This window comes from Vidua chalybeata, chromosome 3, assembly GCF_026979565.1.
Source record: "Vidua chalybeata isolate OUT-0048 chromosome 3, bVidCha1 merged haplotype, whole genome shotgun sequence".
NCBI lineage: Eukaryota > Metazoa > Chordata > Aves > Passeriformes > Viduidae > Vidua > Vidua chalybeata.
In genome coordinates, this window is record NC_071532.1 from 38,415,017 (window position 1) to 38,438,155 (window position 23,139).

General features: G+C 39.7%; 1 protein-coding gene across 2 annotated transcripts in view; it reads right to left on the minus strand.

The window, feature by feature from the left end:
• Positions 1-23,139, minus strand: part of EML6 (EMAP like 6) — an 87,952-nt gene that overhangs the window by 39,263 nt on the left and 25,550 nt on the right. For both annotated transcript variants that reach the window (XM_053939144.1, XM_053939143.1), the window contains exons 3-12: positions 17,722-17,820; positions 16,532-16,600; positions 13,813-13,998; positions 11,826-11,961; positions 9,586-9,787; positions 5,849-5,986; positions 4,445-4,701; positions 3,183-3,395; positions 2,374-2,541; positions 1,308-1,414 (exon numbers count right to left, since the gene is read on the minus strand). In XM_053939144.1, the coding sequence (XP_053795119.1) occupies positions 1,308-1,414; positions 2,374-2,541; positions 3,183-3,395; positions 4,445-4,701; positions 5,849-5,986; positions 9,586-9,787; positions 11,826-11,961; positions 13,813-13,998; positions 16,532-16,600; positions 17,722-17,820 (1,575 nt within the window). The remainder of the gene's footprint in view (positions 1-1,307; positions 1,415-2,373; positions 2,542-3,182; positions 3,396-4,444; positions 4,702-5,848; positions 5,987-9,585; positions 9,788-11,825; positions 11,962-13,812; positions 13,999-16,531; positions 16,601-17,721; positions 17,821-23,139) is intronic.

Genomic DNA, 23,139 nt, shown 5'->3' on the forward strand with positions numbered 1-23,139 from the left:
AACTGTGGAGATACTAAAGGTGTTTGAAGCATTCCCAAACAAAATCCATCACAATGCTGAAATGTAGCTTTAGTGTTTGTTTTCTGAGCCAACATTTCTTGGACAAATGGACAATGAAATTTCCACTCCCACAGAAATCTACCTGACTTCCAAGAAGCAACACTGGATTTTTGGGAGAAAGGAAAAGAAAAAAATAAACTCAGTGAAACAAAATACTGGGGCATCATGCTCTGATGCATCTCAAAATGTAGTATCCTCTCTGCTGCTTCAGCCATAATATTAAAAAGAAAAAAACCAAACCCCAATTCTCAAAATAAGATTAATGTTTTTATTTCCCTGCACTTTTGTCAATTATTTCCTTTAACAAAATGCCAAATGAAGCTTCTTCTTGGGGCTGTCTCACATTTCCCATGAGAGATGCTATTTTAAAGATGCTTCTGGTTTTCCATCATTAACCTGCTTGGAATATTGCTGTTGAACTGCCTGCAATGATATTGTCACTAGTGGTTTTTAAACCCAGACGTCCTTTTTGACATACAGACTGTGTGGAGGAGGATGATGACTGATTTGAATACAGATGGAAAATCAGGAGGAGGGGAGGAGGAGAATGACCAGCACTCCAGTGAAACTGGGAGTGAATGAGAGAGAAGGGAGAGAATTTGGCAAAATCTGCTTAATTTGTCAATCATGATTGATCTCTGTAATAAACAGGTGAAAGAAACTGTTGGCAGAAGGATCTATGCAATTTATTGTAGTCTAGAAAATGAGGTGAAAATGTAAAGGATGCCCTTTCCTAAAGCCCGGAATGTTAGAGGTGAACTTCCCACATTCCAGAAAGCAGCCCCATGCCAGCCATTAAATCCCTTAAATCAACATGAACCAACTTACTCTGTGATTTTTCCCCTTAATACAAGATCCCAGTCCTGCTCTGAGGAATTTCTGACCTTTCCCCATTGCAGCTGAGAGGTCACTGGACAAGGGGACAGGCTATACTCAACTCAAATGACAACAGCTCCTGGAATCAGGTTCTAGTGACTTGTAAATAGGGTCCAAATCACAGAGTGGTTTGGGTTGGGAGGGACCTTAAAGATCACCTTCCAATCCCCAAAGCACTTTTAAATTTTTTTCTCCAAACCCTTTCAAATTCTCATCTCCAGCTCAAGGGTTTATGTATATTGGTTGCATAATCAGCTGAATACCATCAAAATAACTGAGAACAGTCTATGAGTCAGCAGTAAACTTCCTCTCTGCTGAATAGTGATGGGAACTTGCCAGGTAATTGGCCCTGTGTTTTATTTCACACTCACCTGGCGATCATAGTTGATTTGAGCTTCCTGTTCAATGTCAGAATCCAACTCTGGCACGTCGGATACATCTGAATCTGATTCCTCACTGTAGGAATCAACACCACCCTCTGCTTTAAAATAACAAAAAAAAAATCAATATACTGAACACCTAAAATCACATGAAAATAGTATGTGATATTTTTATATAATTTAGACTATGGGCAAAGCAGTATTCAAGAAGTCTGGAAGCTCAAGCAGTTTGTAAAAGTCATGGGGGATGACTGAATGTGTCAGGCTTCATTTCTGTCTCTCCTGTTTCCCTCCCCAGGGCAGGAAGGTGGCAGAGAGAAGCAAAATCACTGAGCAGCTACTGGTACAGTTCCAGCATCAGAGAATTCTGCTTTTAAAACAGGGTCTGGAGAGCAGACACACAGAAATGACAAATAAAAGCTTTCACTGATCACTCTTTGTGCTTAAAATATTTGCTGTAATGTAGATAATTTACCAAATTGTGCATGCACAGAGTGAAATTTTGCCCTTCTGCTGCAGGGAACCCCAATTTTAGCAACCACCATGACAACTCATATGGCTTTGGTAGGATACTATAAAGATCATGACTATAACAAGACGAATATCTGAAGTACAGCTTACTTCAGTACTTATGCAGTACTGCAGTACTTATGCAGTACTACTTCATAAATATGAGAAAATTGTTGTGAGACATGTGAGATTGCATTGAAAAAATAAAATTAAACAATTACACATGTGTAGTGTGACTTCTGAATACAAGTTAGATGGCTAAGGTTGAAAATTTAATTACCCAGTCCCTCTAAATGTCTTCTTTCACACACTTTGAGGAATGCTGCTTATGTATTCCCAAACACAAATATTGCAGACTGCAACAGTTTTTAATGTGGCCCAAACCAAGGCTTGTCTTTGAAAGCTTCAATGTCTCAAACATGCTAAGTATATGCAATTCCAAAGAACTATGATTTTTTTTCCTGTTAAATAAATAAAAGCTCTTCCAGCAGTGCTGCATTCTCTGCTGATTTAATTGAATGAATACTTGAACAGAGATGATGCTTACCTTGTGGAGAGGCTTCCAGGATGCCATTGGTTATCCCTTCTGGAACAAATCTCCACTGAAAAACAGAGTGATCAGCACCTCCCGTGCTCAAAACCCACTGGAAATCATGGGACCAGCGCACATTGGTGACATGGGCTGAGTGGCCAATGTATTTCCTGAATTTAGCTCCTGAAAGTAAGAGGAGAACTGCTGATATGTAAGGGGAAAAATTAGCCTTATAACTAATGAAGTTAGGTTCCTAATAGAAACATACACTTGTGAAATCTGAAAACCAAAAAATATTCAAATGCCTCTTTTGATATGGTGATACAAAAGTAATTATGATATAAAAATAAGTAGCATAAAATATGGATGATCTCTTCAGTTGTCAGAAAAGTACTTCAATATTAGCAAGAAGTACCAGACACACACAAGGTTTAATTTTCACCTTTCTGGCCATGAATGCCAGTGTGAACTCAACACATGCATTACATTTTTTCTAAAACACAAATTTTGAAAATACACTGAGATGTAATATCAAATTAAACACTGAAGCTCACAGAAAGGTAAAAGTTTGTTTGATTTGGATTGTTGGCTTTATGCTTGGTACAGTGCAAATCCTGAGGAAGCAGCCACACATTCTCAACACTTCTGAAAACAACTACACAGAGAGGGTTAAAGTCTGGTCTTTGTTTCCATTAATACTTGCAGGAATTGTGCACACACTAATTGGAATTTTACACCGGAATGAAAAGCCACCATTAGAAACTACACTGATAGGGTGTTGAGGTAAATCGTGCATTTTTCAGCCATACAAAATTCCATCTTACCTTTCTTTAGGCATGGAAATCTGAATAATTTCACCAGCCCAAAGTCATCGCCAGTCACCAGCACGGAGCTGTTGAAATTCCCATCCACAGAGTTGATATCTGTGATGTTTGTGTATTTTGGCCAGATACCACTCACTTCAGATCCTATCACACAGGTCCATGAGGCCCAGTGAATTCCTTTGATCTCATCTTTGCTCGTCAGATGCTTCCCAGCTGAAAATGTGCAGGTGAATAACCAATTTCATCATTTGCTTTTTAGAAGTCTGTTTCTTTTCATCATATTTATCTGGGTATTCTAGTTGTAATTAATTTTTAACTGCAATTAAGAAGAGTCACAATCTTCTTTAAATTACTATAATCTCTCATTTGTGGTGTTTGAGAACATCACACATCTGAGGAGTTCTAATGCAGCTGCATTAGAAATAATTAGAATATTAATGAGAATTAGTATGCTAATTAGGATTGGCATGATAAAAACATATGAAAGTGGAAAAACTTCATATCATTCCAAATCTATCAAAGAAATGCCTTCAGTAGAAAGTACTGTGAATAGCACGAATCCCTAGAACACTTTCAAGTGCTAGAAGGTTAATAATACACAATTTTAAATCATGCTCATGTGTTAGTAGGAGGTTTTTCATCCACATTAAGTCCCTGAAATGTGAGTATTTGGTCAGTCAGCCATTCTGTGGTACCTTTTACTTACAGGGGTTGGTTTAGAGTTGATTGAAGGTTGCCTAACTAGCTCAAAAGAGCCCAAAATTTTATTTCTAAAGCTCTCTTCTGCAAAAGTTTCCTCTAAATATTAGAAAGCATTCTCAAATAAGAGTGAGAATAAGCCAATTAGTTATCAGTGTTGTTTCTACTAACAAGCTTTTACATTGAGAACCTCAGCAATTTGAGCTGACTCAAAAAGTTCTCCTATTTTTAGCTACATTCTTAAAAACATTCTAATCATTAACAGGAATCATTCATCAAGGAAGGACAATAGGGACAGAAGGGCTTTAGTAGTTACCTGAGAGCGAGTCAACCTGTAAAAGTTGCTATGATAAAAGACATAATTTACACAGCAGAGACAGCTTTTCCTTAAAGCTGAGGATATTTAGTGTGTACTGATTTAAAAAATGAGCAGTGGGTACTTCTCTACGTTCCAGCCAGGAAACTCCACTTTCACCTGTAATATTTGTATCATATTTGTGATGTCCTCTTCAAACCAAAACCAAAATTTAATTGTTCATAACAGGAGCCCCTTGTAAACTTACAGGGCATCTTGTAGAAGAGCCTCTCTCCAGCACCATCGTTGGTCTGCAGGAACTTGCTGTCCACAGACCAGTCAATGTGGGTGATGAAACTGGAGGATTTGTTGCATTCCCCAATTTTTTTGTATCTCTGGGCGACGGCGTAGATGTCCACAGGCCCATCGTTGGAGCCCACGGCCAGGTAGGAGCCATCTGGAGAAAACTTCATCTCATGGATCACCTCCTTGCGGTCCTTGATGTGAACCACCTCGGTCATGTCCCTGCAGCAGCCAGAGGGGAGAATGACAACTGGAAACCCAGGAATTTGCAATCCACAGATAAGAAGATAGAGGCACTGAATAATCTGTACAACAGAAATTAGATTTCACTTTAAATATACTTTTTTTTTAGTGGATAACTTCCTATTGCGTCCATTGATTCTAAGCATTTTTTAAGCAGCAGGTAGAAACCACTCTGCCTGTCCACAATGTTCTTCATTCCCTTCAACTGCGCTAATGAAGTACTGCTAGCAGGCATCCAACCCAAATTTATTGAGATATACTTATGAAGTGTATCTTTTAAATCCTGACACAGAGCACTGTTAAAAGCAGGGTCCTGAAAGGAGAAGCATTCCTAAGCCAAGACAGAGATTTCTAGGAGGCATCAAAGGACAAGATTACTGGGAGACAAATATGATTAACTTCTTTCAAAAAATAGTCATTGGGAAGGCTTTTAAATGAATATGAACAGCTCATTTAAATTTTGTTAAAGTCATTAAAGCAGCACATTACAGGGGTTTTCCCAGGCCTTTCCCTCCTGTCAGTTTGGAGTTCCAAGTATTTTAAGTATATGTTTGGCAAACATATGGAGAATAGTCAGGAGGGGGCAAACTCTTCCAGGTATCAATTAGAACAGCTTTTGTGTTTTGAAATCACACTGGGGGTTTGGCTATTTCACTCTATGTCAAATTTAAGGCTTTTGTGTGCCCTCCAAAACAGCATTTCAGACAGAAAATGCTTAAGATGCAGCCATGTAGAAAAAGGCTTTCCACATACACAAAAAGTAGAATTCAGGTTTATCTTGAAAATACTTAAAAATGTCTTTTGATCACCAATTATTTTGCCTGGTATGTGTATGACAGGAAATAAATCATCAGCGAAGAAGATCCCTCCCCAAACTATGTTCTCTCTGTTACACACATTTCTTCTTACTAAATACCTGTATAACTTCAGACTACAGGAAAAGAGCCAAACTTGAAAATCTTACATTTTATCAACATTATTCCTAAGAGCTAATATTTTGAAATTAATTAAAGCATAGATTTTTCTCCTCTTTGCCAAACTACCACCTCTTAAAAGGGATATGGATGCATCTGCAATTATCATTGCTTTTTCTTCCGATAAGATACCCAGTGATTTCTCATCTTACCTTACTCTGAGGACAATGAAGGAGCCATCCTTCATCCCAAGTGCCAACTGGGATCCATCAGGACTGAAGGACACACTCCGTACGGCCTCTTCCATATTACAGCGAGCAATCATGGCGTGGTCAGCAAGGCTCCACAACCTGCCCCAAAGGGAAGGGAAAGCAGGAGGGGGCTTTTCCTGACTGTCCAGGATTTGGGTGTCGTCAAGAGGAACCCCAAAGGTCTAACTCAGCTGGGAAAATCACTTGCACACACCCCTTGTGTTAATATTGTGTAAAGGACTGAGCTTCTTTCAACCTGAACACAACTGTGGTAGAAGAAAACAGAGTGAAGCTCAATTACATCATCATTTAGTGTTATTTCCTAACTTCACTTATCTGATTGAATTCCCAAAAATTAATAATAAAAATTAAGCTCTTGTAGACAGGAAAGGCCAATGCAGCTCAGAGTGAAATTTCCACTGAAAGCAACACTCAGGGAGCATCAACATTCCAACCACAGGGAAGACTTTCTTGTCCTAACTCTGAACAAGCTAGAAGACAAAACTGCATATTGATTCCCTCATTCACATCAATGCAATTAAAAAGAATCAACCAGTAAATTATGTCCTAAGATAAAGGAAAATAATGTTCCTATATTTTTCTGAAGGAACGGGGAGGAGCTTCCCAAATCACTACAGGCTGACCCATCAGATCTCAGTAGTCTGCAAGACTTAGAAATTCAAAGAACAATTTAAATAATGCGGAAATATGCATAAAAGACCTCTTTCAGGGTAGAGAAATTAAGACAACAGTACCCAACTATCTTTGTTTTGAGGATAGAGTCATCAATGTAATATACTGATAGCCTCTTCAGTAAAGTATGTGAATTATGAATTAGCAGATGTGATTATGTTCTGAACTGGAGAAAAGAACAATTTGTGCAAGAACTGTAACATGACACTGGACTGAGTTGTAGATCAAAGCTGGACAGAAAAGAACACCCAGGCTGGATGGGAGATCCTACTGTGAGTTACAGTAAAAGCTCTAGAACAGTAACAATTCCTATTTTTACTGAAGGCACTGGCACCAAGGATGTGGATGCCACTGAGCTCAGCTCTGCACAGGGAGCTAGGAGGCACTGGGAGCACAAGAGGCTCCAAAGGAGAAGAAGTTCTGTTGATGACACTGGAATAAACAGCATAAACACAACTTGGATGGAGCCTGAAAAGGAGGTGGAAAATAAACGGATGTAGGACATTAAAACTGTTTTCAAAGACAAATGAAGTAGGATCAAGAATCTTGCAGTCTCACAAGGCAGAAGCTGTGAGCCCAACATAACAAGAATGAACCAGGAAGGTTTTGAAAAGATTTTGAGGAAAATTGTTGCTCCAAAATAATGTTGCTTCCTCATGAATCAGTTTGTCCAATACTCTGGAAGCCTAATTGCAAAACATGACAGTTTATTTAATAAATGCAATAAATAATTATCTATGCCTTCAGAGAATGACAATTTTTCCCTGTTCCTGTGGTAAGAGACAGGGAACAGGCAGCTTTCCTAGTTGAGATGGTTTGCTTTGGAAATATGTTAGAAACCTATATTTGGCTAGAGACTTCTCTCAGTTGGGCTAGGGAAAAACACAGTAACTCCTCTTCTCATTTAGACATCCCAGACACAAGAATACCATCTGACTCACTAAATACTTTTATTTCTAAACCAATTTAGATTTCTATTACATACCCACTCTTTGAAAAATAGTGTGAAAATCAAATACTAAGAAAAATTACCCAATGAAGGGCAATACAGAAACATCGCTGTTGATGCAAGTTAACTATTACAGAAAAATTGTAGGAAAATCCTTTTGTGTACTTTTTTATCTTAATGAGAGTATTTATACATTTCACTGGAATTCCTCACATGAAGCCATAGTCTATAAAAAAATCCCACTAGCATTCAAATCTCACCCTCTCTAGTGCCAAGACAGCTCAAAGATGTGTGATGTTGGGCAGTAAAATCTCTGCACTCTTGGGAGAATGGCACATCCAAAGGCTTCAGGAATATCGTAACTGCTCCAACAGAGATAAGAATGATAAGAGCAGCACTAATCAAGGTTTGATGTGCACACAGATCCTGCAGTGCTTCCTGGAGGGGCAAGAGCTGGGTCAGGCTCTGAGTCAGCAGCATCTTCTCCTGCTCCAGGAGCTGAATTACTCTGCTCACCATGGGATGAGCCCAAGACAAGAAATCCCATCTTAGTGGGGCTTATTGGCTTGAGGGCAGTGCTATGCTAATCGCAGCTTTGCAGCCCTTCCTCCAGAACTGACCTACATCCTGCCAGGACACTTGTGTCTGTCTGTAACACTGGGTAGGCAAACCCCAGCAGAAGAGAGCATTCATGCATTGCAGAAACTGAAAGAAATAATCCTCCTGTGGGAAGCAGGGAGAAAACACAACTGTAGAGAGCAACTGGCAGTTCTGTGGGTTTCACAGTTGGATTTTAATTGGGGTTAGAATGAGATGAGGGATGGCAGGCATAGGAAACCAGTACAAGTGAAAAGACTGAAAGGGAAGAAAAAATCCCAGCTGAGCAGGAAGCCTGAAGGCAGAGGTGAATCATAATGTGCAATCTGAAGGAGCAGTAGTCAGAAGCTGAGTATATGGTAGGAGATGGATCTTTGGCACTCAGGAAAATCCCATCTCTTTAATCAGAGGTAAATAATCAGTTCCACTGGGCAGAGTCCATGCTCAGGTGAGAACACACAGCAGCTCTGTGGGTGTGGACTCAGGAAGAGTCTGAGCTGGACCTCCAAACTCTACGGCCAAGTTTTAATAAGCACAGTAAAATGCCTTTTTTCCCCCAGAGGCTAATCAATATGCCTGCTTTTAACACAGACAGGAAAAGGAGCATCCTATTTGTGACAGTGTCCACAAATATGTGGACAAATTTAAAAACGCTGCTGCAAAGCCTCAAGACACTAGTGGTGTAACTAAACACAGGACCACAGAATATCCTGAGTTGGAAGGGACCCATCAGGATCACCAGTCCAGCTCCTAGCCCTACACAGACACCCCAATAATCCTATTCTGTGCATCCCTGGGAATGTTGTCCGAACACTCCTGGAGCTCTGGCAGCCTCGGGACTGTGACTATTCCCTGGAGAGCCTCGTCAGTGCCCCCCCACCTCTGGGAAAGAACCTGTTCCTAATATCCATTCTAAACCTCCCCTGACTCAGCTCCAACTGTTCCCTTGGGTCTTGTCACTGATCACAGACAGAAGTGATCAGTGTCTGCCCCTCCACTTCCTCTTATGACGTCGGTGCATTTTCATTAATCTCATTTTCTGGCATTTTAACTGAATTGGTTTTAGATCAGATTTCCTAAACACTCAAGGCTGAGGCAGATACCTTCTGAGTAAAACGCTGGACAAAAATATTCAGGCTTTCAGCTTGTTGCTTCATATTACCAGAAGTATGAGGTGACCATTCCCCATTTAGATCCCCTGTACACAGCAGGAATAAATCAATAATACAAGCAGAAGATATAAATCCAGCACGTTTTGAACATAAATTCTGATTCTTTTTACACGATGTGTGGCACCCAAATATGAAAACTGAAGAGAAAAACCAAATCTGCTAAGAAAAAAACAGGGGGAAGGGGAATGTTGTCTTAACAAAGTCTTACCATAAGGCCAGCAAGTCAATCCATTACAAATTAAGGTGCATCTGAAGTAATGAAATCAACAAACTGAGTGCAGCCTTACCGCACGGAGCGATCGTCGCTGCCACTGACTGCCAAAGGCTTCTTGGGATGCACTGCCAGGGCCCAGAGCTCTCCCTCACAGTGGCCCTGCATGATCAGCATGGGCTTGTCCCTCTCCCTCACGAGCACCTCGAAGATCTCGCTGTCCTGTGTCCCCGCCAGGAGCCTGTCAGCTTTCCAGCACACGCTGCGGATGGACAGGCCTGGGGGCACAGTGGGAGCTGCCCTTAGTGCCAGCTGTGCCGGGGGGCAACAGCCAACACTGCTAGAATTCCAGAGGTCATTCCCAACTGACATCTTGGGCACAGGGATCACACAGAACATCCCAGCTGATTCAAAGCTCAAGGCAGTTCTGTCAGATTTTCTCCATTTGGCACACAAAGAGAAAGCTCAATCCTGGGAAAATATGCTTGCTGCCCACCTTGGGAATTTAAAAACTAGCTCAATTTCACAGGATTTAAAGACCTAAATTTTATATTAGCCAAGGGGTTCCTGTGACTGAAGCTGGTTTATTCCTTTTTCCAGTGCTTTACTTTTTCATGCATTCAAATAACATTTTAATGGTGATTTTAAATGTCTTGTGCCCATTTATCACACTTCTTCACTTCAATCAAAATTAAAATTAATTAAAATTAAATCAAAATTAAAAAAAAAACCAAAAAAACATTAAAAAAGACATCCCTCCTCCCCAAACCAAGAGAATTTTGCTTTGTATAACTTTAAGAGAACTTGATCTTATTCCACAAATCTGATCCCTACTTTGCAGTTGGAATTTTTCTGACCACAAGCATAAAAACACCCTCTCAGCAGGGTGATCAATTTGGTAGCACTCTCTGGTCAACTGCTTGCATGGTTTGTATTTTCTGTTCCACTACATGAAAAAAGTTTGGATAATAGATCTAGATGCTGTGAGACGTGAATGAATAAAAAAATCCATTTGTCATGCAATCAAGGTCACCCACATCATCATTTTCACATTTTTTGGAACAAAAATACATAATGCACTGAAATACTGGTCACATAAATAAAATATTCTCCTGAGATGGCTAAATTAATCCTAATTTAATTCTTGTCCATTTCCAACAGCTTTTAATTTTTCTAATGCCATTTTATGACTTAGCTAAATTAATAGTGAGGTTCTGAGTTTCATCTTCTTGTTGGTACACACCAATGACCACACAATGGAATTCAGATTCGAATTTGGTGGAAGATGGACACGGTTAAGCTTTAGAATACAAACACACCTTCGGATGTGGGAAAGGCAATGTTCTCTGTGAACATCCTGCACATTAAGAAAGATTATCTGCTCTCAGGGTTTATTTGACAGACAATGCCTTTGCAAAATGCTTTGGAAAAATAACTGGAAGAGAGGGACAGAAGGTCCCAGGTAAGCATTAAGGCTCCACCACTGCTTGAGGCTACAGATGTGCTTAAATTCATCAGTGCCAATGACAACTGAAAATGAAACTCCAATTCCAGAGGTTGGGAGTAGCCTCAAAGGCAGTTTTCATTTGCCCAGATCTTTGCTTTTTGGTTATTTCTTGCTACAGTTTTCTAGAAATTCATGCTAAACATTATGATTCAGGCTGCAAAAAACTACATAAAGCCAGGAGTGCAGAGCACAGGGACTGCTGCTTGGGTGTCTTGGACAACTTTTTAAGGGCTAAATTCCATGAGTGAACACTACACCCTTGATAAAACGTGCATTATGATCCATGAGATTTTAAGTGCTTCAAAGCATAAAATAAAGTGATGACTGAGCTCACAGGAAGCAGGATTAGATTCAACAAATGTGATTATCACCAATTCAATAACATTCTCTCCAACAAATCTGCCAAGTGCTACCATTCCAAGTGCATGAGTGGAGTGTTCAGATAGTCAGCATCTCTGAGTATCGGGTTCCAAAAATCTCAATTAGTTAAATGAATTGCAAGTAATTAATTAATTAAGGATTGGCTAACTTCATTCTCCCATCTTAAGGTGTTTAATTAGTTCTCACTTATCTTCTTGCATTTGCATGGTGAGGAGCAGTGATTTCATCCCTGTGTTTACACCATGAACCATGGAACACTCCACAGGTTACAGAATTGTCAGAGAGGGAAGGGAACACAGATCCAAAAATAAATACACTCATTAAGTAAAAAAATCAGTAGTATGCAGAGACATTTATGCTTCACATTAAATGCTGTCACAATCCATTATCCAGATATGTGAAAAACCATTAAAGGAATAGCTCATTACCTTTGTATCCTTGTTCAGTCTCCCTGAGATCAATTTTAGTAATTGGTTTGAACTCAGTGTCCCACAGCCGAATGCAGCCATCTCTCCCTCCAGTGGCAAAGCCTTCTTCACAAGCATACATACTAAAAATTCCAGCCTGTCAACCAACAGCCCAAGTTTTAAAGTTTTAAAATTAAACAACCAATTTAAACACACAAAGCAAACGTTTTTAAACAGACTCTTGTTAAAGGCCAGAAATTTCTGGGCACAAAAGTGTTGTCCATCCAGAAAGCAAACTAGCAAACACAGCTTTTATTTCAAGTGCTCCACTCAAATGGTTCATGTAGAAACCTTTGTGCAAATAGCAGTGACACAGCCTATCTGCAGAACTTCAAATTTAGGTTTGGTAATATTATGACAAGGACAATTGAATAACTAGTGGAGCACTTAAAGTAAAGAGTTACCCATTATAAACAAAACCAAGCAAACAAGCAATACAAATATTCTTACAGAAGCAGATGTGACTGAGACAATCTTTCATGAATTCAGTTCAGACATCATTTGGAATCTGACAGGAACTGAAAGAGTGTCAATTCATTCTCTTTGTTGAAAACAGGTTTCTATTACAGTTTGAATTTCTCCTTGGTTTTGAAAATGCCTCATGATTAATGACTGTGCTGAATGACCTTGGAATAGTTCAAGGAATGCCTGCTAAGTCAGTGTTTTATCAGGAAAACCTTGGTTAGGAGATAAGTTGAGCTGCATGAAGATAAATACACTGGAGAGAAGACCTCAATTTTCAAAGTGGGCTTGTGCAATGTCTTCATAAATTAATATTTCTAATTATTAATTATATAGAGATTGCATGTTAGCAACGCAAACTCCATAAATTCATCACATTATGTAGAAAGAGGTTGTATTTAATAATTTTAATGAATCTAAAATTCTGCCAACAGAATTCTACTACTGTACTACAGGGGGTTATTGCTTGCCAAAGACATTCCTGTGTTATTGCAGTTTCATGGTAGCTCCTCAGGTAAAATGCCCCACTGACTCCACTCTCTCTGCTTTCATAAATTAGGGATTACTTTTATAAATAATCAGTACTTAGGTCTCATTTGAAGAGGTCCTACAAATCCTGATAAACTGTCACCATAACTAATTTGGTTAGATCAGAAAAAACACATTATTTTTACAGTGTTCTTTCTAGAACAAAACTATAGTGACAAGTGTTAGATGTCATATCACTTTTCAATTGTCTTATTTCCTTTTGTTCCAGAAACTCCACATCAGAATGCCATTACCCACAGTCATATTCCAAACAGGAGCAGTACTCAAACACATTTGAAATAAGACAAGGAAGTCCTGCTGTGCCTTTATTGTTGCAAAAACACAGACAAATTAATTGTATTAGACTGGTTAGAAATCTAACACAATCCTTCACGTCCCCCTCTCACTCTGTAATTATGAGAGCTCCAGACTGGGGGTGGTGGTTTGTAGGTGTGTGCTATGGAGGCAATTGGAGTAAACTCTTTGGAGTATGGCTGGAATGCAAGCTCGCAGATTCAACAGGTTTGCTCCACACTGAAATTCTTCTGAGGAGTCAGTCTCCAGCATTGGGAATTTCAGTGGTAAAATTCTATTTAAGCCTAGATAATCTGCTTACCAACTATTTTTAAGTAAACTGATCATCACTGAAGCTACTCAATCTGTGAAACTTTAGGTATACAGACTTAATTCGAGGTTTGGTTTACTTGGTTAGATGGAGGCTATAAATACCAGCTGTTTTGGCACTATCACATCTGTTGGCAAAATGTCAACATCACTATCGCACAGCATCTGTTGGAAAAATGTCAACAAATACAGCATTACATCCAAGTTCTTAATTGCTGAACAGCCTCAGACATCCTTCTGACCCGAAACAGAAGAAAATCTTTGTAGCTAAGCCAGGAAGTTTTTAAATTCAATGAACAGCTCCTTATCTAACAGACATGAAAACACCACTTACACTGTGTGCTCCTTGAATTGTGCGGACCAAGTTGAGCCCTTTCCAAACATAGATGTCCCCATTTAAAGCCCCAGAGTAGGTGATGTCTTCTTTAGCACAGGCTAAACACAGGATTGTTTGGAGATCTCCTGTTTTACCAAATATTCCTCTCTTTGCTGTCAGGGCATTTCCACACAATGTCCAAAACTGTGAAACGTAAATGGCAGATCAGGAGAGGTTTCTGCAGAATTTCTGTTTTTTCACATTACAGTGCAGATCTCAGATACACATCCTGACAGAGCAGTGTCTGGGCAGGCACTGAAGTGATTCCTTCAGTCCTGTCAGAACACCCACTACTCCAAAGCCTGCCCGTTTACCAAGGAAGGATCCAGACAAATATAGTACAACTAAACCCAAAACAAATGATCAAACTGCTTGAGGGGGTGAGGCTCAATGCTGCCTTGCTACTGCCACACCACCCCTTCTCATTCTCTCACTGTCCTTTATCAGGTTTTGCTGGGAAACACTGTCCAGACAAGTGCATACTTTTAAAGCCAAGCAAATCCCATTTTTCTTGTCTGAAAAACACAGCTACAGCACTGACGTGATAAAATACTTTATCTTACACAACCTGTGTGCTGGAGCAGACATTTCTGCCCTTCTCCAGAGCGCTGAAAGAGTTCTGCCCTCAAATACAGTCATAGTTACTAAGAAACCATCTGTTCCATGGGGACTGCAAACACTCCACGCATGAGACAACTCCCTGACTCTCAGAGTAACAGGTCCCAAGTGTGGAAAAGGGACTTTCAGCTGGCACCCAAAAGTCATTAACATTCTGCAAAAAGCAATCTAAGACTGACTCGGGCGGAGAAGAAGAATGAAGAAAACAAAGTTTGTCTCAGAAGGTTGTCTTTGGAGGCAAGCTAGAAATATCAGACTACTTGTTTTTGAATAAGAGTGCTTTTTTAATTTAAATAAATATCATTTATCAAGCAGAGATCACAGTTTGTGTACTCAGCTCCTCCTCAAGGACCAGACCTTCCAGGGAAGGCAGAATAAAGAGAATATCAATGAGAGATGTGCAAGAGAAGTGCTGAAATCTCCAGTCCTGTCAGCACCAGGACCTTCTGGACAGAGCAGAGACAGAACAGCAAATCTCTGGGGTGCAGCACAGCACAGTGTGTCAGTGGAGCCATCTCCACTCTGTCATCTGACAGACACTGGACAGGAATAGTGATGTGTCTGACATGGATTCATCATGTCCATCCATTCCCACTTCATTTGCCTACAACCAAATTTTTAGGTATTTTTCTAAAATTCTTTATTCCAGAAAATCCTTGGATCAAGATTCAGCTCCTTCTCTATTGTTAATTCAATTAAATATTCCCTTTGCCTCTTAACATCAGTGAATTTAGAAGGCAGAGGGAGTACTGTCCCCATGGCTCTCATTCCTTGAGTAAAACCTAAATTCTCCTCCTTTCTGGTCAGCTGAAGGAGAAGTGCTAGAAGGTAGGAGTTCTCTAACACAGAGGCAACACTGTTAGAAGGGTGGAGGGAGGATCCTGAGCTTAGTGCGAGATTCCTTAGCTCCTGGGCTTTACCTCAGCTTCTAATCCCTGCTCAGCCAAATCCAGCAGAACTGGACTGCTAAAAGAATAAACAGCCCAATTCCCAAGCATCAGTCCCAATTCCCACAGTGATACAATTCCTTTAGAGCTGTTATTATCACATTCCCACAGCCTTATACCAGGGAGCTGCTGGAGCACCACTGGAGGGGAACACAGAGTAATTTCCCCTCCAAGCTACTTTTTTCTATTTTTTGGCATTCCTTTATCTCCATGTATTTACAGTGCCTGGTATTCTCTGTTCAGGGTGATTATGGCTATTTTAAACAGAAGACAGGTGCCAAACAAACACAGGTTTTAGAAAACAGCTTGCAGAACACAACAGATGGTATCATTGCTGCCAAAACCACCCACAGTTTGAAGCAGTGGTGGTTTAAGGGCACGAGCTTCTCAGGAACCAGAACTAGAGATACTAACTGGTTTCCTAAACTTCTAGTTAAAGCTCTTCCCACCCCAGTCATGTGAAATAATTGCCATCTGTTAGGAATGTTTTTGAGGAGACAGGAGAAAAATAGAAACCTGAAGGGGATATTGGCAAACAAGGATTTGTTTCTAAGCTTTCCACAGGCATAAGAATGTTTTATCCTAAACATCTAATATATATGTAGGTTTCTATTTCAAATACTTCCATAAAGGGTGACTTAGAAGGAGCAAACAGTGGGGCTCCAGAGTTTTGTCTCTGCAGGCCCTGCACACTTCTCAGTAGTGTTACATGAGAAGCCCAAGTGCAGATGATTCTGTTCACACTTTTTACCTTGGTTCCTCCTATAGCTGCACAGTGACCCTTTGTGATGCTGGATGAGGGAAACCCCTGAAGGCTGAGACCATTAGGGCGGAATGGAGAGGGCAGAAGACACAAAATTATAAGTATATAATGATAAAAATTACACCAAAGAATCTTCCTGACTTTCTTGTTCAGGTAATCAGCAGCTCAGGCACTGGTGAACATCTGAACTGAGTTCAAACAAAACATTCTGCAAAATGTTCACATAAAGAAAGAAAAATATAATCCATCCTATATTTCAAGTCCTTATCTAAGAACACAGTTTTTTTTTGTTTGGTTTTTTTTTTTTGGTAGAAGTACTTTTTCCAAGTAAACAATGAAAGCTCTTTACCTTTATGTGTTTTACTCCACAGCTGACAATTCTGTTTGGCTGATATTGATCCCAGGAAATATCAAATATCTGTTAAGAAATATAGGAAGCTGATATTTTAACCTATACAGTAATGGCATCTAGGTTCAGTTTGCTTTTACCTGTGTTTAGCCATAATTTCTGTTGGAACATATTACTAAAAATGAAAGAACACTCTACAGATAAATTTGGAACTCTTTGTAATCAGAGATCAGGGTTCCTCACATAGTTCTGTCAACACACTTCATCCCTGTCTCCACACTGCCAATCCATTCCAGCTCCAGGATGTTATTGAATAAACTATATTTACGTAGCCATTCTTTCCCACTCCCTCTTCTGTGCAGAAGCTCCTTTTTCTGGTTGGGAAAGTCTACTGGGACTAAGACTTTAGTACTTCTATCTATATCCTGGAGAATTCTGATAATTCGGAACCTGATATTGCACTTAGCAAGGTCAGTAGCAAAACTTTCACAGATGTTATAACATGCTATAATATGATAAAATACATACAAGTTGTCAGAATGTGCCAGTTTTTAACATATATTTTAATGTGTTATAATATTATTATATGTTATTGATTAATATTATTTAATTAATATAACATATTATTGATATGTTAATAATATTTTAACATATGCATCCATGTGCTTATATATGTCAAGGAGGTATTTTGCTTATGCTAAACCTGGTAAAACATTTTCTAATCCTGAATAACATTGTAAACTTATACCTGGTCAGTTCACGTCTTGTGATCCTTTACCTGAAGCTACCAGAAAAGAAATATTTATCTCAATCAAGTTTCTTCTACAGGTAACTGTCTTAAGGAAAACAAAGGAATATAACTAAATTTGCCCTCAGAATAAATTGTCTTTTTGACATACTCAGAGACAAGATAATCTTCGTCCACGGAGCTCCCATTCCACATCTCATATGAAGAGCTATAGATCATCCTACTCAGTGTGTAGGTACAACATATTTCCTCCCTAGGCTTACTAACAGCACCTTGTGCTAGGTCTGGCACAATGTGAAGGAATAAATATCTTGTCCAGTATTTTAAAAGCCAGGTAGAATGACCAAAATTACCTTTGCATCAACCTAATAGAAACAAAAATTATTTTTGAAACACCCATGCAGCTCCCAGACAAAATCCAGGAATGCTTCCATACAATTACCCTGTCGGAGTGGCCTGTAGCTGTTGCCAGGAGCTTGCCTCTCTTCCAGTCCCAAATACACACCATGTTTTTGGCATCCAGTCCCACAGAAGCCAAACGCTGAGGAAAAACAACAGCAATCCAGTTAACAGGAAATCAACCCCAAATCACTTTGCTGTAGCTCCCCGGATTATGTGCACAAATGGATTTTCCCACATATGACCTCGGTTTGAACCACATTGCAAAAGCAATGACATTCGCACTCAACATTTACTCACTGGAGAGAGCACTGAAATGTCTCATCTTCTCAAAAAGGTCAGATTATTGATTCCAGGTTACCAATGTTCCAAGTGAAATTCTTACCCTGAAACATCTGAGGTGCTTGTTTCAGGTGCACACCTCTAGCATTTTGATTTATTAATTTGATAATAAAAGTGAAAGGGAAATAAAAGCTTTCACTATTTCCAACTATTGCTTTGTTCGTTACGCTCATTTTGTTGAGCTTTAGAACCAGAATTGGATGTACTTTTAATAATTGCCTTTTTCATTGCTTAGTGTATCATATCACCAGTTAAAATAACTAAAACAATTAACTAATAAACAAGGTAAATTAAAGTTTTGTTTATCATCAATTATCACATTCCCACAGCCTTGTACCAGGGATATAATAATTTTTCCATCTCAATAATGGAAGAAATAAAAAGAACAGAATAAAACAGAGGTGGCATACTGGAAGGGAAAAAGCAGAGTGCATCCATCTGTGACATGCCCAGAAGATCAGCCATTACTGTAGAAGTTGTAGGTCTTTTCCTTTTCAGTGACTGTCCTAATTTTGTCCAACTTTCCATGAATTCCATAAAAAATTGTCTCAAATTTTGAGTAAGCAAATTGTTTAAAATCTGGACCTGTCTGTGATAACACAAAAGGACTGAGACAGCAAAGAAAACAAGTGTCATTACCACAGACTCCTCTAAAATGCTGTATTAGGAAAAATATTAAATGCAATAAAGCTCTCAACAACTGAATAACAGAGAATAACTGTTCACACAGGAACAGAAGGTTTCAGTTTTCATTCTGTAGCAATAATTCAGAGAGCAGGCACTCAAGGCCTTTTCATCCCATTCCTGAGTATAAATACTGAGTGCACTTCTTTCCTCCTGGGAGAGCCCCTTTACAGCCTCTGCATTTACTGCAGTAGGTTCACACACCCACCACTGTCTCAACAGTTACAGTTTCTTGATTTAGAGGAATGAAATGTTTTGGGACTTTGGTTTAATGAAAGATGACAACAGGCATCACCCCAGTGCAAAACCTGCCTAGTGAATAATGCAGAACTCAACCACTGTCCCACCAGAAAATGCACCAAGCAATGTGGTATTAATGAAAACAACAACAAAATAAAAACCCTTCCAAAAACTCAACTCAACACCCTTCATCACCACCACCAGAAAAAAATATTTACAGACTTATACCACTAGTTCCTCCAAGTCCAGTCTCCTTCCACAGGAATAAAAATACAGAGAATTTAAATGAGCTATTCCTAGAGGTACATAAGGTTTTCACAGGGAAATTTGGGTATGTTCTCAGATATTGCTAGAAGATGTTCACCCTTGGAGGGTTCACCCTACAGGGAGGGCAGAACTCTGTCCATAGGCTCTGACTCATAATGGAGTTGTGAATGGAGAGTTAAATAAGTTTGTGCAGTGGAACAAAGAAATAAAATTATAGTTTTTGCAGGAAGTCACAATGTGAAAGGATTTCTGTGCTTTAACATTACTCAAAATGTCAATAGAACTCAGGGTGCTGGAGCTGGTCAGCATCAGTATTACACCACTCCCAGCTGCTGGGCCACTGAGAAACTCCTCTGGACCAATGGCACCGAGGACACAGAAGAATCATACATAGGAGCCCTGCATCCAGCAGCAGCCCAACAGTGGGAAATAGGAAATCAGACCTTAGTACTGGGAATGGCACCTATTTCTTATGTGCAGACAATGCCTATACATGGCTTCCTAAATGTTCCTGTCTGCAAGCCCTTCAGGGTACTTTGGCAAAAACCATGTGGAAGAGTTAGGGCCAAGAGAACTTTTTCCACCCAGGGAGTGCAGGACAATCTGCAATTATACTCCCTTGATTTTAGAAAGCAATTTAATTCAATGTTACAGCTGTTACACTTTGTACTGGAAAATGAAGTATTGAGACTTGTCTAAAAGAGACAGTCTCAAGAACAGGGGGACTTGACAGACAACATAGAGAACAGAAATGTTCAGTTCCCTTGACACTGTAAAATAGAGCATAGCTACTAACCAGCAAATTAGATAAAAGAATATAGAAGACACACAGGATATTAAAGGTAGCTGGAACTAGTGGATAAACAGATAATGAAAAACCTGATGGGGGGGGGCGGGGGTGGTCTGTGGCAGTTCTGTAACAAGAAACACCAGTGCATGCCCTGAGAAGTTCAAGGCAAGGTCATTACAATATTGCAGGCTCTCTGTGAGAACAACCACCAGAGACACCTTTAGACAACCCTCTAGGATCACAAAAGGAGTTCCAGTAAGGGGCAGAGGCATAGAAATTAGTTCTATGGAAAGTGGTGTTTATGTATTAGCTGGGAAGTATATTGTAATATGTCTGATCAGGAGGGAATAAATGACCTGTTGTAAAGTTTCACGACACACATTTGATTGGAGAAAAAAATCACTCCTCCAACTGTGTCTAGTGCTTTCTAAAACTTCAAATTGTGTTAGAAAGTTTATTCCTTAGCTGACTTTTGTATCAGCAGGGAAAGCACTACAGGAAACTAAGAACTGCTGTATATTTTCTTTTAACCTTGGCCTGCGGAGGAAGGTCTCCTGCCAGGAGAAAAGTGATAAATGCTGAATTTCCTTTTTGGTTGAAACACACTTTTAGTTATCCTATGACATATCCTAATATGACAGAAGGGAATATATGAATAGAATTATTCAGAGAATTCCCAGAACTACCAGAAGAAAATATCTGCCAAGTAGTTTAGGCACATAATTAAACCATTATTTTAAAATCTACATAGATTTGGAAGATCTGGCTAAAGAAGTCTAGTGCTGCATTTTAAATTTTTTCATTAGGTGTGTATGTATTCTGGCAGCGCCCTTCCCACTCCATTAAAAAATATGTTTAGAAAGCATATTAAAAAAGGGTTAATCTGAAATAACTCAGAGCAGAAATTGAACTGTAAGGTATTGATAAAATAGTTCAGTAAGAGGCATCTGCTTTGGAGGTAATTCTGTGAAGGGGAGATGTTAGTACTTTTGAGGAGAAACTGTAGTTAATTCCTGATTGAAGAGAAAACATTTTTAATTACGGGCAAAATGACAGCTCCTCATTAAACATTTGAATGAAGTGCAGTTTCCCTCCTGCCAAACGGCAGCACCTGCTCAGACAGAAAAAGCCCAAACTAAAATATGTATGTTTAAATAGCAACACTTCTACAAGAAATTCAGCTCCCATCAGGACTGCATTAAACACAGGTAACACAAAATAGGAAATCCACTCTGACTCTGTTTGTCTCCAAAAACTGTATTGAAGGTACATAAAACGAAGCATTCAAGCTCTCCCCTGTATATTGATAGTCTCCATTTATTAGAAACTATAACAAATCCTGTGCACACCGATCTGCACTCCCTACCCTGTGGAACATGGGGCCAGGGAAGCACTGCAGGAACAATTGCACTGTCTCCGTGCAGGGTCACCTCCAGTCTGGCCAGGAGGAATATTTCCCCACTAATTCATCCAAAAGGAACAGATATCCCAGAGCCTCTGGTTCAACAAAAGTGAATTAACTTGGCTCAGAGAGAGTTGAGGTGGCCCTGTTTGAGATCCCTGCGCATGGAGCAACACTTGCACAGGAACACACAAGAAGCCAAGCTGAATCCATGGAGATCCACTCCGGGAATGCAGCAGAGTCACCTTGGCATTGCCTCTGCTTACTTTTATTTAGGAAGCAGACAGCTGGCAGAAATAGTAGGGAAAAGAATACAGTTCTCATTGCATCCGTACCATTCCTGATTGTTGCATTTATTTGTGTTTGGGGGCTGAAATACAGACCTTCCCTGGTTTTTAACAGCCTTTGGCTATAAAAGAAGGAAAGCTTTGCACTGGGAGGTGCAAGCAGTGTGTTTTGCCCTGTGACAGACACCAGTTCCCTTGGGAATGCTGACTAAACAAACCAGAACTGCCAGCAGCTCTGATCTCCAAATACTCACAGACTTCCTCCCATGCCCTTTAATTCTGGCTCATCGCAGCAGTCTCTCCTGCAAAGCCAGGAAGAGCAGCAAAAGGCCAAGATGCATTATACATATTCACGTTCTCCAGCAGTGGTCGTTCTCCAGATATAAAAGTGTTCAATGCAAATTTTTATTTCCAGAATAAACTGCAATTTCTCAAGCATTTCCAGAAAGGGAATTGTCACTGTTCTGCAAGGTCAATCTGGCAGTGAGTTTGAGTTTTAATTACAGCAAGCACTTATCAGGGCCTTCAGGAAGGCCTCCACCTCAAATACCCACCAGGCTCATGAGTCTTCACTCCCATGAGGCACTGCAATAGCTGTAAAAAAAAGTTTAACCACCAATCGTATGAAGTTAAACATGAGGGGAAAAAATTAAAAACATTGAATTCTGAATGAGCAATATCTTAAAAAAATATTACACCATTAGAAATTTTGTTCTGTTGATCTGAGGGCTTTCTTGTCTGAGGTTTTTGGTACAAGCTAATCTAAGCATTCCTAAAAATACTTTAGTAAGTATTACATCAGGAAACTCATCAGGATAAAATTGTCATCGATAATGACAAAAATTACACAGCCAGATATTTATTTATAAAGCTCTGTGAAATATTTCTCAGGTATATATGAATTTTAGGTCTATTTACCTAAGGCTTTTAACACTGCCAGAGAGAAAAAAATCATTGTGTTTAGCTGGGAACAGCCCACCATTTAGTTACATTATAAATTTTGTTACAAGATATTATCTCAACTAATCACATTGTAGAAAGCCACACTGTGTGTCCTAATGCCATTATTCAATTAAATTGCCTGTGCACCCCAGCCAAGGAGACTCTCCCAGCAGTGAGATTAGCGCAGTTCTTCTGCCAGGAAAGCTGCAGGGTTCTGAGGGTTTTGCCAGGAAGACAGCAGGTGACAAGTACGTGGTGAAGCCATTGCAGTTAAGCCACAGAGGGGCATTTCTGCTCTGGATACCTGTCCAACACCCAATGCCTCCACTCAGATGCCAGGCTGTGATTTCATCCCAAAAGCACCTCCTGTGCAAGAGCTGCATTTGCAGTCCTCCTACTGCAATTACAATTATGATACAAACTAAGGCCTTGAACAGCAATCACAATTCAATTGTAACAGGAGCTCCAACACTGCAGCCCTGTAGCTGCTGCAACACTAAACATTTA